General features: G+C 36.8%; 1 protein-coding gene across 1 annotated transcript in view; it reads left to right on the top strand.

Annotated features, from left to right (window-relative positions):
• Positions 1-15,831, top strand: part of ASL (argininosuccinate lyase) — a 368,527-nt gene extending 352,696 nt beyond the window's left edge. The window contains exon 18 of the mRNA XM_044054865.1: positions 15,199-15,831. Within this exon, the coding sequence (XP_043910800.1) occupies positions 15,199-15,461 (263 nt within the window). The 3' untranslated portion in view covers positions 15,462-15,831. The remainder of the gene's footprint in view (positions 1-15,198) is intronic.
• The last annotated feature ends 842 nt before the right edge of the window (positions 15,832-16,673 follow it).

Here is a 16,673-nt window from a genome sequence, read left to right as displayed (position 1 = left end):
TATACAGTAGTAAGCATCGCTATCAATAAAAAATAGGCAATGTCATTACTAAAGTTTCATTTCCCAAGACAGGAATATAGCAGGACAATTACTAAGTGACAATAAATGTCAAGGCTCCATGTCTTGCATGGCCACATTTGTACCTCAATACATTCACATGGTGACTGCCTAAGAAGACTTCTATACTAAGAAGAGTATAGGTATGTTATTTTGCTCTAGCAATGTATACAAGTTTCAGACTTAATTTCATCCATCCAAAGTCAGTATATACAAGTTTCTGACTTCATCCCATCCATTCAAGATCAATAGGGAACTTATACTAAAATTCCACCATCTCTGTTCAGATGTTTATCATACTGTCCAGTTTTGTTTTGATGAAACCAGAGCAGGAAAGATATGGGCATATTAAACTACAAATAGCATATGTCGACAGCATCAAATCTTCTAATCTTGACACTAACATAATCAAACTTAATCAAACTTCCATTAGGACATAAATGCTCTTATAAAGCAAAATAATAAGTATGTTATTTCACTGTAGCAATGTATGCAAGTGTCAGACTTCATTCCATCCATCCAAGATCAATATGTATAAATTTCTGACTTCATCCCATCCATTCAAGATCAATAGGAGATTTTACTAAGATTCCACCATGTCTCTTCAGATATTTATCATTCATCACTTATGATCTCGCTAGCTCATGGTCGATCTGCCTCTCTTCAAGACAGGTTTCAACGGTATAACACCATTCAACCCCGGATGTTGATCAGCTCTAAGGTTTATTATCCATGTGGTTTCCCTAAGCTCAGTTATGTTCTCAATATCCCCTTTTTTGGGCCAATATGTATGGTCTTTATAGCTTTATATGAAAACAAATGATCTTTATGCTGACTGACATGATTAGCTAGGGCATTATGAACATCTTGGTTCACAATGTCCCTTTGATGCCTCTGTATACGTTTTTTAAGCATTTGGTTTGTTTTGCCTACATAAAATGACTGGCATGATCTACATGTAGCCAGATAAACAACATTACTCATGGTACAGGTTGCTTTGACATCAAATATATAAAGTCTCTTCATTTTTGGATGCTCAAACTTGTTGCTAGTGTCTGTCAGAGTACAAATATTGCAATTGCCACACATGAAATTCCCCTTCTGCCCTTGAATCCGCTTCGTCTTTTGTGTATTTGTGCACAATAATCTTTTCAGATTCCTCTTGTTTTTGTAGCAGAAACGTGGTCTTTCTCCCACTATATCTTTCAACTGGGAATCTTGCGTTAAAATGGGCCAAAACTGTTGGATTATTTGCTGAATTTGATAGTTATCCGTGCTATAAGTTAGAGCAAATCTGATCAGTGTATCTTTATCCTTCTTCCTATCTTCCTTTTCCTGGGTTGGTAACCTCAAGTCTTTCCCCTTATAGCCTCTTTCTTTCAAATTTTCCTGTAAAAGACTCCCCTCTCTATTATGTGTGTCCTCTTGGTTACAACGTTTATAAATCCTATTGGTTTCATTTCTCATGATGTTTCTGGAAATATGTCTAGGATGCATACTGCTTTTCAGCAGATAATGGTTACTCCAGGTACTTTTCCTGTGTAGTTCGATTTCTAGTTCTCCTATTTCATTGAGCATAACATTAACATCCAAAAAACTTACTGTGTGTTTAGAATAGTTAGAGCTAAAAGTCCAGAACGAGGTGGTTGTATTCAACTAATTATGGAAGAGTTGAAATTGCTCTGTACTTCCTTTCCATAAGATGAACAAGTCATCTACAAAACGCCCATAGTACAGAATGTTATCAAACCATGGGTTATCAGTATTTAAAACAAATTCCAACTCCCATTGAACTAGAACTAGGTTCGAATAACTATTGGCACAGGGGGTGCCCATGGCAACCCCCCATTTCTGTAAATAGTTTTGTTCACAAATAAGAAAAAGTTATTCTCCAGAATCAACTCAAGTAGGTCACAAATAGTTTGAGTCTCTAATGCATTCTTCCTTGCAGATATTAGTCTTCTTATTGAATTTATACCTGCTTCATTCGGTATGGTAGTAAAAAGACTATTGATATCTAATGTGGTAAGAAGAAGGCTAGATTTATCCATTATTGCTTCCATCACTGGATGCAATTTATGAAGGAAGTCATCTGTGCCTCTTAACACTGTACCATGATTCTTTAAAATGTCTTTCAGTTCTCTTTCTACAAATAAAGACATATTTTCTGTAATCCAACCTTGGCCAGAAACAATATTACGTAATGGTGGATCTTGAAGCTTTTTATGTATCTTCGGTAAGCCATTAATACTGGGAACTGTAGGATTGGTGACATCTAAGAAGTTAAATAGATCTAAGTCAATTTGCCTTTGTAAAACCATATCATGTAGATATGATCTAACTTTATGTATAGCCCGATTCACATCCAAAGGTGTAACAGCAATATAAGTTTACGAATCCTTTAACATTTCTTCCATTTTACTGAAATACCATGAGGAATCCATAACTACTATAGCTCCACCTTTGTCTGCTGGTTTCAGTATAACTTCTCTATTCTGTTGTAAATGCTGAATATCTTCCCTCTCTTCTGAGGTTATGTTATTGAAATGTTTGGTACGGGGGTCCGACCTCAATTTCTCTACTTCATTGGTACATAATCTTGTAAATAACTCAACTGCCGGGTGGCTAACAGGTACAAATGTGCTAGGTTTTCTTGGTTTCTTGTTGAGCTCCTGTTTGTTACCAAATATATTCTTCAATGTAGCATTTCGACCAAAACATTTTAGATCAATGACAAATTCACTTAAATCAGATCTAAAAGAGGGAATAAAAGTCAGACCTTTTTGCAATATCGACTGTTCGGCTGCTGTTAAAACACAACTGGATATATTCACCACCAACGATTTATTCACATCAGGGGTTTTTTCCTCTTCCGGTCTTGGCTTTGTGATCTGTTGCTTGTATAATAATACTGCTTCAGAAAAATTGGCAAAGTAGTAGTGACTGGTAAGTGGGCACCCTTTAATTTAGGTATAGCCCCTGAAGTAGATGTTTCAGTAGTGTTAGTTAAAATGTTGTCAGAACCTGGAAGTTCCTGCTCTGCTGGGAGTTTTTGAACTTCACTTTCAATACGTGAATTATCCACAAAGTTAATATTACGTGTCTCCAGATTTACTTTTCCATTACTAAAATTACTGTTACCAAACGTTGGAACATGTTGTCTCTATCCAACAAATTGTTCCTCCCTTGGCCATTCGAAGATACGTCCATGCTTGAAATCCAATACATCTCTATTCAGTTTTTTAATTTTCTGTTCTTTTATTTTAGTCTCATAGATGTTCAAATTAAACTGTAACATTTCCAATCTATTTATATGATAAGGAGTTAAATTCACCTTTTCTAGTTCTATCTGTTTGTCTTGTATCTGTTGAACAGTCTTCTCTTCTTCTGGTTTAAAATATTCTAACAGAAGTTTGATGTACCTGAAGCTGGTTTCAAGATTGATCGCCTGCCAGCTTGCTAATAATGAAGGATGTTGATTCCCATAACTAGGCATGCATTTGACCCGCATGCCAATAGGTATAACTTTGTGATGCAAACATGCTTCTAAATTGTACCGCTGCCAAGTAAGTCTTTTCAGTGTATATGCAGCAGTTTCAACATCCCTAAGTATGGTTTCAAACCTGGAACTATCAGCATTTTCCTTAGGATTACTTCCAACGCTAGCTTCATTCAAATCAAAATGTAAGCTCAGTAGTGGATTCAAATTGCTGTCTGCATTTTCCATATTTGTTCCTTGGAGAAAATCCAAAACAGCAGCATTTGTCTTGCTCCTTGAGTCGTTAGATTTGTTAGCCATGTGCAGAGGGAAATATAAACAAAGTAGCAAAAAAATGAAAAGATATTCCCTTTTGCTGCGGTGAACTGTCCAATAAATAATCCACAAACCAAAAGACAGCTGGTTCACCCAGGCTAACACTGTGCTGAAATTGAAAAGTGCTGCCCATTGGGCAGTTCATTTGAATGCAGGAAAATTATAGGAGGATAGCCATGCAGTGCGTCAGCTGGAGCAGGGTCCCAGACAATAATAATCTGGTGCAAGATTGCAACTATTTATTGGAATACACACTAAAATGCCTAGGAGTCTGTGTGACTGATTCTGCATCACAATCAATGAGTGAGCAATATGAAGAGATAAAAGAGAATTTGTTAAAAAATTAAACTAATGAAAGCTCATGATAATTAACCTGGACAATTCAGCACAGGCTATTGACATGTTCTTCATTCTATTTATACTTTAAGTAGGTAAAGCATTCCTTAACCCCCCCCAGAGAAATTCTTAATAATAATAAAGAAAAAAAACTAAGAATTTAAATTGGAGATGAAGGGTGTAAGATTTTTTAACAAGAAACACCTTTATTAAATTATCACTATGACATAGGCAATCATACATTTTATGTAAATGAAAACAAACCAAATTGACATGATTTTAGTTGCAAACGTTATACATCACTTATCTATCCAGACATTGTCAGTCAAACATTACATAGCTCATTAAATCCTCCCTTCTTTTAAACCTCATTCCTCCTTTGCATGTATTGTTTCTACAGTTCCCATTTTCTGTTACGTAATTTGCTCCTTCCCTTTTCTAAAGATCCCATTTCCAGTTGTTTTGTGTCTGTTATTGTATTCACTATTTCTAGTACAGTTGATTTAGACTTTGCTTTCCATTTTCTGCTTTTTTGGCAGTCACCATAGTTAGACTCAGCAAGGCCTTACTATGTCTAGGCAATTCTGATTCTGTATCATAGCTCAAAAAAATAATTTCCTTAGTTGTATCAATTTTCTAGCCAATTGGCTCACCCAGTATTTCTGAAGAGTAGTCTGCAGGGAGTTTTTAAAGTATGCCAACTCATTACACTCCAAGAAAAATATGTTCCCAATTACTCATTTCTTCCCCATCACACCTCCAACATTAGCTGTCTACTTGAGGAAAAATTCTTTGGAGTCTACTTTGGATATAAAAATACCTATGTAAACGCTTCCAAGCAAAGATCCTAAATCTTCTAGACTTTGTTGTATATTTGGGAGACATACATATATCCCCCATTGATTCTTTGTGAATTGCTTGTCCATTCTCTCTTCCCAGTCCTTTCTAATCTCCTCTGATTGATTCTTATAGTTGTCATCTAATATGTATGCTCTTCAAATTATTCCTTTTCTAACAGCAGCTTCTGTTCTACATTCTACTAAAAATTCTACCAGTGCTGGTCTTTTGCTTAGGATTTTCCTATTTCTTTCTCTTTGCCTATATGCTGATGTCAGTCCTTGATAGGGAAGGCAATCTGTAGTCCAAATAAATTCTTGATGTCTTCCCATTCTTTTACCTTTCCCTCTCTGATTATTTGCTCCCAGTACCTTGGTTCTTTTGCCAATTTTCTCCAATAAATTCCAGCCCCATATTGCCTATTGTCTGTATCCCTAATTGCAGTCATCCCTATTGGCAGACTCTCTTTTCTCCATTCCAGTGTTGGCTTAGTTCTTAGAATACTTTCTTCTACATTATGAATATTGTATTCTGTATGTTACTGTCCTTCTCCCTAAAGATATGCATCCAAAATTCCTCTCTCTCATTGTTTCTTGAGTCCCCCCCCCCCATTTCATCACCATCCATTTCCACTTTAAATTATAATTTTCTGCTTGTGCTGTGTATAGGAGCGTGAACTGTGCAGCTTTGAAATACCCCATTCAAATCTCAGATCACCTTGTTCTACTGGAAGAATCAGCATATCCCACTTGATTCTTGCCATCTTCCCTTCCTAGATAAAATCCTTCAGTTCTTTATTAATTGCTATCAACAACTTCTCCTCTAGTTGATAAAAATATACCTAACCTGTGTATAAAACTAAAGAGACTAAAAGCATTTTAACTGCTTTTATCTTGCTATCCATATCGTAAAACAGAGCTTCCAGTTTCTCAGTTTTGTATGATCTTTTGTTTAGTCTTTTCCCACATATCCTTAGCTCTCACACCAGAATCTATTTTAATTTGTACTCCTAAGTACTTAATTTTATCATGTCCCCATAAGTATGGCTATTGCTGAACCAATTTGTGTGTGGGCACATAGTTTACAGCTATTGCCTTTGTTTTAACGTTGTTAATTTTGTATCCCGAAAAGACTTGAAACTGTCTCAAAATGTTTGACAACACTGTAATGTTCTTTTTTGGTTTTATCAGATATAAAATAATATCTGCAAATAGAACCAACTTTTCATGAATACCTAACCAATTATATCCGTGATTCTGAGTCCCTTATTTTTTTGCCAAGGGTTTTAAGTACAGTGCAAGTAAAAAAGGGGAAAGAGGACACCCATGTCTGGTTCATCTGCTCAAAGAGAAATTATCAGAGGAACCTACCCATTTTAATGTTCCCCTCCAATCCATCATATAGCCTCCTAATCAACCTTATAATTTTATCATGGAATGTAAATGCTTCCATTGCCCTGCTGATAAACTCCCAGCTTACTCTGTCAAATGGTTTCTCTGCATCAAGACCCACCAACAACAGTGGCATTTTCTTACATTCTGCTTCCCTCTTGCTATGTTGTCAAATGTTTGCCACCCCTCCACTAGTCAATATTGATCCAGATCTATTACTTTTGGCATAACCTTTGCCATTTTTTTTAGCTATTATAGATATAAACACTTTATAATCATGGTTTAGGATTGAAATGGGCCTGTATGAAGCTAGATCTGATGGGTCTTTAGGTTTTACAGCCATCATTGCTTTCTTCCAGGATACTGGTGCTTCTCTTCCTCTTAAAATACTATCATCAGTTTTTTACCTTCTAGCTTCCAAAACTTCCACAAAAATACCATCTATTCCTATGGAGTTTCCTGTAGATTGGTTATACATGGCCATTTTTATCTAATCTCCTCCTATCCTGTTAGTAATTGACCCTCATCTACCTCTAACCTGGGCATATTTAATTCTTCCATAAACATTTCAATTTGTACCTTTTCTTGATTTCTCTGCTTTATACATATTTTCATAAAACTTCCAAAATATTTCTAGTAATTCTACAGGATTTCTTGTCATATTCCTTATTATAGGCTCCCTAAGCTTGTCAACAACTTTTCTACTTTCTGTTGCCCGAGTCTTTGTGTTAAAAGTTTTTGTGCTCTGGAGTTATTATCAAAAAACAATTGCTTAATGGCAATCTCTTTAAACTCGTGCATATTATTAAGGTAGTCCCTTATTTTCTGTTTAGCAATGTGCAATTGCTCCTCATCTTGTTCTGTGAGATTCCCTCTATTTTGCAATACTTTAACATTTGTCAGTCCCTCTAAATAAGTCTTGTTACTTCTTAACCATATCTTTCTTTTATTTCCACTCTGTTTTTAAACTCCACTTTAATTTTATCCCACTCTATAGCTACATTTTCAGAAGAAATTTCTATCTTTTCTAATAACTCCTGAATAATTTCCACTACCCATTCCTTAAATGCCTCTCTTTTTACCAGATAGGTGGGAAACTGCCAATGTCTCATCTTTATTTCATTACCCTGCATTTTTATTTTAGTTATTATTGGTGTATGATCTTAAATAGTTAATGGATGTATATCTAAACTTTCAATTAAATGCACATGTTCATGTAGAATATAAGATGTTCATCGTGTTACCCTGCTGCAGTCATCACACTTGGGTTATCCTGCCGTCAGGCGGTCCCGCAGTCGGCCCGAATTCCAAAGTCTTGATCCGGCGTCGGTTGCTGTCTTTTTCCTCCCAATGGTGTTGTCAGGAGAGATTTGCTTGGTAGTTTGAGGATAGAGTCATTGTGTCTGCCTTCTGCTAGCTTGGGGCCTGTCTTCTCCTCCTTTCTGGGTAGCAGAACCCCATTGGTGAGGTTTGTAAGGGCCCTGTGACTGACCTCTGCCCCTTGGGCATCTGTATTTGCCCCTCTGTGATCTGTCTGAAGTTGGAAAGGACCAGTTTTTTGTTGGCCAATTTCTGCTGAAGCGAGGGGGTTGTACCTGCAAGAAATCCTTGACCGTTTGCATAGATTTAGCCTTATCCTCCATTTTCTTTAAAACCTCTTCTGCTTTGACACCAAATAATACATCCTGTTGTAAAGGTGCATCTAATAATTTTGCTTTAACATGGTCAGGGAGGGTTTGCTCTTTTAACCAAGCATGTCTACGAATGGCTGAGCCAGTAACAGCTGCACTACAGGAAGCTTCCAGTGAATCAAATCCGCATTGTAAAGTATGTTTGCCCACCTGTTCAGCTGCATGCAACAGATCCTGCATTTCCTTGAATTCAGGCTGTTCTGAATGTGTGCTCATTTTTTTGTTTTAACTGAGACATCATGAATTGTTGATATTTCAACATGTGAAACTGGCAATTTAATGCTCTCATAGCCAGAGTTGCTGAGGTGTATATTTTCTTTCCCCATCTATCTAGGGCTCTGGAATCTCTTTCAGAGGGCACAGGATTTTTAGCCATAGAAGCCTTTGCTCCCTTAGGACCCTGGGATATGGTTTCTGGGTCAGCTACACTGCTTTTATAAAGGAATTTGTGTGAGTCAGGTACTCTGTAGTATCTGTCTGGTTTGGCTGGAGCAGGAGGTAGAGAGTGTGGATTTAAACTAGACTCCAAGTAGACATCATCCTCAATATCTAAAACAGGAGGGATAGCAAGAGGTCTGTGCTGGGGTAATAAAAGGAACTCTCGGAGCCTTTTCTTAGAATCTGAGTAATCCTGGCCTTCCCAGTGGAAATGTTACCTCATGGTATGTAATGTTTCCCCAAAGGAGTAGTCTTCAGGGGGAGATGCTGAGGGAATAGAGTCTTCAGCATCAGAATCCTCATAAGGTGGAAAAGTGTAATCCTGTTCCTCAGAAGAATCTGAGGAGAGAAACCTGGTCAGAGGATGCATAATCCTCCTCTTGTCTTGGTCTTTTATCAGGAGGGGGATGGGAACCCCTGATAAGGGTAATTAAATCTTCAGCCATCTTAAGCATCTGTTTCTTAGGCATGGGGCCTTGACCTGTAGACTGATGAACAGTTTTCTTAGGTTTTAAAGGAGTTTTAAGCTTAGCATAAGATATAATGGTGAGAGTAGTCGGTCTGAAGACACCTTCTGCAACCAAAAGTGTTTCCTCTGCACCGGTGTCTAAATCTGCTCCAATGTTGGTAGATGGCTGCGTCAGCCTAGTAGACTCCGCTTGGGAGTCGGCAGCTGTCTGGGGTTCCAGCTCTGCGGTCGTCAGGGGCTGCGTAGGTGCCTCACTGAAAACCGGAGAACCAGCGACAGGCCCAGCTGAGGCCTCGGGGTCTGGCTTATTCCTAGGCTGCCTGTCCTTATCCTTGCGTTTTTTATGAATTGCAGTTGTCGGCTGCTCCGATGGCATGATATAATTGAATTTCCTACCAAAGTAATGACGTGTGAAGTCAAAACGGCATTTGATAGTGCGTTTATTAAACCTAGCGCAAAACCGACAACCTGTGACATCGTGGTCTGGGCCTAGGCAAGGAATACAACAGGAATGGAAGTCCTTATGAGGTATTTGCTTCCCACAAGAAATGCAACTGTTACATTAGCTTTATTGAAGACTTCAGACTGAAATTCAAATCAAAAATCTCAGGTCTCGGCCGACCGGCACTTGCGAACTGCTTCTGCTTCGGGCACCACGCAGCAAGAAAGACTGAAGAAAATGGCGTCGGATGCCTCTTATATTCCCCTGACGCACTGACGTCAGGGAAGAAGCGACAGCAACCGATGCCGGATTAAGACTTTGGAATTCGGGCCAACTGCGGGACCGCCTGACGGCAGGATAACCCAAGTGTGATGACTGCAGCAGGGTGAACACTCGAACATCTACATTTATGGTAGGTACAAAACTGTACTTTCTGTCTCATTAAATTATTCGATCAACATGGTATCGAACATATGAAATTAATTGTTAAACATGAGTTTATGGTTAATGACTTGATTCACTCTGTTACTGACCTAGACCAACGTATTTGTAACATTTCCCAGTACAATGACTATAAATATAAACATATTCATATTTTCAGGAGTATTGACCAATTGGTCAACTCTATTAAAAACAAAAAGATAAAAAAAATCATAAGGGACAAGAATGCCTATGGAAAAGGGTTAGCTTACCCTACACCACCACCATCACAGACTTAGGGTACCAGATATACAAATGGTAATAATGAGGGGCCTAGCACGAGTCTCATTGATAATTTTTCACACCATGAATCTGCTGAGTCTTTTGTAGACACAGAGGAATATCCACCATTGAGACGGCTGGAGTGTATAAAAAACAAGATGGTCCCCCAAGGACAAACTTGGTACCCGTACAAGGAGAACTGAGTAGTGACCAACCCTCCAAATATATATTGGAACAAGAGAGGGAAACCCACCACCAGGGGGAGGGGAGTACCCTGCCAGGGATGGAACAACTTGGACTAAATTTATCAATTGACTTGGACTTTTCTGAGTGTTCTTTTTTGGGTGGAACCCCTTCTGTTGAAACAGCAGTTTATACTTTACCTTTATGTGATATTACAACTAATTATTTGGGTGACTTCAGGGTTTACAATTTTTCTAACACAGTTGTGGATGTGAAACATTGTGATTTATTCTCAAAGGGATTCACTTTTGTGCCCTATCATTGTTATGATATTGCCACAGTTTTAATGGACTTTAAACTTTACACCCATAAATTGAATTTAAATGTATTATTTCAGAATTCGAATACTGATAATTTTGTTCATAGGTTGGTACTAGGCTATCGGCCCTAGGGCCTATACAAGCCTAGCCATAATAATTCCCTGGCTATTTCTTCCCACAGTATTTACTTCCCTTTATTAACCCTTTAGCCATGTCTAGTACTTGTAACCCTCCCCTCCACCCCCACCATTCAGTTATTCGAGAAGACTTGCGAATTGGATATTTGCAATTCTCATTTCATAAAAAATAAAAATAAAACATATGAAGTGAATCTAAATAGAGGTGAAAGTACTGTTGTTAGAGAAATTAGAGGTTTTCTAGACAAAGTTAAGATAATGAAACCAGATAAGGGTGGCAGGTTGGTTTTAATGAATTATGATGAATATAACAACAAACTGTTGGAAATATTGAATGGCAGGGCCTATGCAACATATTCTATTAACGAGCTTAATGGTGCATACAGCAAGATTAGGAATGAACTCCAGGACTTGTTCATTGAGGGTTCTATTTCTGTTGACTTGTTGAACTACCTGTCTGTCTTACATCCAAGGATTGCTGTTATGTTTGGTTTACCCAAACTTCATAAAAGCTTTTCCCAACCACCAATGCATCCCATTGTTGATGCAAAAGGCTCCATTACACACCCCACTGCTAAATTTTTAGACATTAAATTGAAAACTTTGGTTTATGGAGAGACCCATATATGTAATGATTCTTGGAGCTTTCTGAGCTTGATTAATGAGATATCTTTTAAAGAAACTTATGTTTTTTAACTATTGATATCAAAGACCTTTATTCTGTAATACCCCATGACATCGGGTTAGATTAGTTTTTGGAGTTCCTTTATGAGAACGGAACTGGACATGATGAAGTCCTTGTTTATTTATATCTTTTAGAATTAGTTCTAAAAAAATAATTTTATGTTTAACAATGAGATCTGTCTACAGCAAGAAGGGGTGGCAGTGCGTTCAGCCTGTGGGGGCCTATATGTCAACATTGTGGTTTCACAGTGGGAAAAGAAGGTGTTTTCCTCAACTTATTTTACATGTATTAAATGTTACACACGTTTCTTGAATGATATTTTTATTTTATGGGATGGACCAATGGAATGCATTAGTGATTTTGTGAAATTAATTTGGCCACCAGCTTTTTAAAGTTTACCCACGCACATGGAGTTGATTACATTTCTTTTCTGGATGTTTTGTTATCCAAAGACTACCTAAATAAGAGTTTTATCTCAAATTTTTAGGAAAGAAACTTATTTGAATTCTTTACTCCACTATTCCAGCACACACCCTTTGAAACAGAAGAAAGCTATTGTGAAAGGACAGTTTGTGCGTGCTGCACGCATGATTTCCACTATGGAGGCTTTTTGTGTGAATGTGACAATCTTAAACAAATGTTTTTTTGTAGCAGTTACCCATTCAAATTCATTGAAGAGATCTCTTTAGAAGTTATTAACAAAAGGGAAAGAGATTATTTTCACCCCCTTTTAACAGATCATGTCACCAACATTGTACCTACCCTGGAGGTTGAAATAATAACAAACACAGAAGATTTAAGGAACTATAGGAGTTCCTTTATTACTGTGTTCACCTCGGACAGTTTTGAATTAAGTAATATTTTGGTTAAAAATTGGTCGATTTTAAGTCAGGATAAAGTAACAAGACCTTATGTGGGGACTAAACCTACAGTTGTGTTCAAAAAGGGTAAGAACCTCAAAAACATTTTTGAAATGGAAAAACATTATTTTAACAAGAAGGCATGTCACATGAAAAAATGTGGAATGTGCAATTTTTGTAAATTCATTTATGAGGGCAGTGTTTTTCACATCAATAGTATTGAAGTTAATATCCATCATAAATACAATTGTTGTGTGAAAAAGTAGTATATTGTGCACTGTGTACTGTATGCTGCTGTTTCTATGTTGGTAAAACTAACTGAAAATTGAAAAATCATATATATCGGCATTTATATGACATCAGGTTGAAAAAAGAAACCAATGCTCTAAGTAAACACATTTTAGAAAATGAAGGTCATTCCTTTAAATTTTTAATAATTGACAGTATAAGAACTGATATTTGGAGTGGGGCTTGGTCACTTATTCTTGAAAAATGTGAATTATTTTGGCAATTATGCCTTAAATCAGGCAACTGGCCAAGTTTAAATGAACACATTTCCATCAGCTCTGTTCTTAAACTAAAAGCTCCGGAAAGATAGAATTATCTATTAGTCATGTATTTACTGACTGATTATTTTATTTGTTATTAACTTTTTTGGCCTAAATGTAGGGAACAGGTTTATCTCTTTTAGAGGGTGTGTCTACATTTGTGAAGTTTTAATGCAAGTATTTAAAATGGACTTAGAGCTCTTTCCTTTTATATGATGAAGTTCTTAACATTAAGGACGAAAGCGCTTGTTTTTCTCTTTTTGTATAATAAATTTCATTTTATCTTACTTTTTTGGATTTGGCTCATTGGATTTTATCTTTTGAAGACCGACTGCCTAGTGGAGTTGTGCTTCCAGGTACCTGGAGTGGCTTTTTTTGTGATTTTGCAGTTTGGATCAGTGTTCTATTCATTTGTTCTGTCCAGCCTAGCCCAGTTTTTGTATCTTGGGGCATAATGCGTACATTCTCTCAGAACTCCTACAACCAAATTCATATCCTCTGTGCCAAATATTTTTATAAATTTCTTCAAAATTCTACCCTCCTTCGTTATATTTTCCCTTCTGGACCCCCTGAGATACATCTTCACTGCTGCAAGTAAAATTATAGTCCACACCTGTAAGTGATATTCCTTGCTGAAACAGATCTCTCAAACAAGTGGGGACGAATTTCAACTGATTCGGGGACAAGTCAAGAAAAACTCAAGGACAATCAGGGACACTTTTATAATATTAGTGCTATTAACTTGAAACGTTGACAGGATCAGAGCATGTGAATTAATACACATTTTCTGAAGTAAAAGGAGTTTATAACTCTTAATTATTGTCATTATTCATTATGTGTAATTCACCACCTTTCCTCCAAAAGTCACTAGTTTTAGGAGGGATTAAGAGGGACATAGTTAAAATTTGAGTCAAAATCAGGGACAGTTGAGAGGTATGTGCTGAAAGCTGGTTATTTCTCCTAGAATTTTCTTAAGCTGCATTATAGCAGTTGGAAAGTGTGTAAGATTTTTGTGGGAAAAATTGGTAATGCCCTCTGAATCAGGCTCTAAATTTGCATTACAATTATAATGCCACACAATTAAGGCAATATGAGGGTTAGAAGGTGAAATGGAAGGAATGGCATTGGCACAGAGTACATTATCCATGGATTCTAATAAGCTGATATTTTGGGCATTGTTTAATAATTTTAATATCATGTAATTTCTGGGAAAAATGTATACTAACTTAGAAACTATTACATGAGAAGGATCTAAAAGTGTGGCAGCAATAACTTCTCCATGTAGAGTTGATGCCAAGGCAAATAAAGATCTGTAAGAAAGCAAATGATGCAAAGAAAAGAAGCATAGAGCCAAACTAGTTGAAACATCTTGGAATGGGAGACATAGGATTTAAATGAATGAAGAAAGAGTCAGGTTTGTCCTTCAGAATAGAATTTAGGTTGAGGTTTTTGGCTGTTCAGGTTGTATTGGTGTGGACTGAAACAAATACAAGAAGAGTTCCCCAATGAGCAATACTAGCAGTTTTATAACAGAAGCAAGAGCAAACTTGGTCAGCATTAACATTTTAGTCAGTAGTGAATATAAAGCATATCGAGAAAGAAGGAAAGAGCAGTTACAAAGGTGACACTGGGAGAGGAATGTCTTTATTAACTTAGATTCAGAAAGGTAGACTGAGATATCTCTGGCACCCAGGAACCCCACTAAGTCTTGAAAATTCATAATCTTTATATGGGAATAATTAAATATTTATTTTTATTTACTAAATATATTGCAGAATTGTTTCCAGATGTCAGTAACTTAGGCTGGATGTGTGAAGAAGATGCAATAGGGAATTGAGAACTTGATTTCTGGATGTGTTCTAAACTAACAAAGTTTAGGCAGGCATTACAAAATTTGTATAAATTAGTATTCAGTAGGCAGACTGAATTAACAGAACGATTGCTCTTGCTGAGTTCCGACTGGGTCACTGATGCTCCGAAACAATAAAAGAGATTGAGTCTGATATTGATAATGTCTAAAAAGTCATAACATGCAGATGAAAATTCATACTGAAGCCTGTATATCAGGACATTGTGGTAATAATGGATGAAATTCTGGATATGGAAAGTAGAATTGTAGTGGGTTTGTCTCACCAGAAATACATAAATAAATGGTTGCCATGGTTACAATGTAAAAACAAATGAGGTATGAATTGAAAATGTATAGTAATTAGCATGAATTAGTGAACAGGAAATGTTTTATAATTTTGGCTGTATTTCTGAGAGTAAGTATGCTAATAATTACATAGTAGCAAAGAACTGCTTTGAAAAAATATTAAAACAGCAACTGCCTTGTTTCACAAAATATGTAATCGCAATAGTTTTATTTTTCAGAATGTCTGAGTTCCTTTCTTTGTCTTTTAACAGTCCACTCTTTGAAAGTGATGTGTCTCAAGTGTGGAATTACACAAACAGCGTAGAACAGTACACTGCTGCTGGTGGCACTGCAGAAAGCTGTGTGAAGTCACAGATCAAGCAACTTCGAGACTGGCTGCAGTTAAAAAGTAGCTAAAGAGTACCAAAACATTATCGACAGTAATGCTGCCTAAACTCTGTACGTCATGTGAGCAACAAGGAACAACAAGATGTGTATTAAATATTTCTGCCAGATGGTAATAATGAGGCATGAGCTCCAAATTAAGGCGTGTCACCTCCCCTTTAGTCAGGTATTGGAAAAGCAGAATGTACCTCCTTGAAGTGCATTATTACACTTTTATAAAATGGTTAAAATTCACTGTGGTTGATTTAACTTCTGCAAGAGTGTTAGATGTCCACATTTAGCAACCAATCAGAGTGCTGAAAATGACTGAATATTTCAGGAGAGCTGATCATGTTTTTCATACTGTATTTTTTTTCTCAAATAAACAATTATGAAAGTATAATAAGACAACTTTAAGAAATTGTTCATAGTTCATAAAATTGTGCAGTGCGATGTTCAAGCCATAGCAGCCTTTAGAACAAGATCAGAAGAACCATTTCTACAGTTATCTGTAAAATGACTAAGTTCTATAGAGTCAGCAGTGCGCCATAAAAACTGTCTTGTAAGGCCATACCACCTGGCCCGTATAGCATCAGGATACTTCTAAGTATGCTTTATTTGCATTCATTTGCTTTTGGGAGAACATCTGGGAGGTATCAGCAGATGTTGTTATGCAATTATGAGTGGACATGGATAGCTGCCACTTAACCCCCTTCACCAATTTTGAAATAATGCAACACAAAATTGCTGGTTAGGTTGCATATGTACATGCAGCCTATATGCTGTGCATGTCTCTACACAAGTCTAGCAACATGAAAATGATCTACATGAACAATTAGTGTTGTGAAATGCTCAGTTATACAGATGGCCTGTGAGGCATATTGTTTCAAGTAGCAGGAGCTGCTCTGTAGCAGATATTTGCTGAGCCTTTCCTTTATTTTTACTTTTGTTTTCCTGCTTTAACAGTGGTAGATCTGTTTTGTGTGTACATGGGTCTGCGGGTACGCTAAGGCTTTATAAATCCAACTCTTACTTTTTAAAACTGCAACCATCCTGTTTTGATTCCTCTGTATGAGATTACATTATTTATTGAGGACATTTGAAACATGAGAGAAGATCATGATTTTTTTTTCTGGGAATGATTAGAGATGTAACTGATACCTGGGTGTTCATGATATAAGTGGCACAATTTAGACAAAAGCAAAAAAGTGCAATACAGAATGGAGCAGCAAAATGTAGGTAAAT

This window comes from Protopterus annectens, chromosome 13.part0 (genome assembly GCF_019279795.1).
Source record: "Protopterus annectens isolate FY-2018-M chromosome 13.part0, PAN1.0, whole genome shotgun sequence".
In the NCBI taxonomy this organism is placed as follows: domain Eukaryota; kingdom Metazoa; phylum Chordata; order Ceratodontiformes; family Protopteridae; genus Protopterus; species Protopterus annectens.
The sequence above is the reverse complement of the archived record's forward strand: the minus strand, read 5'-3'. Positions and strand labels throughout refer to the sequence as shown.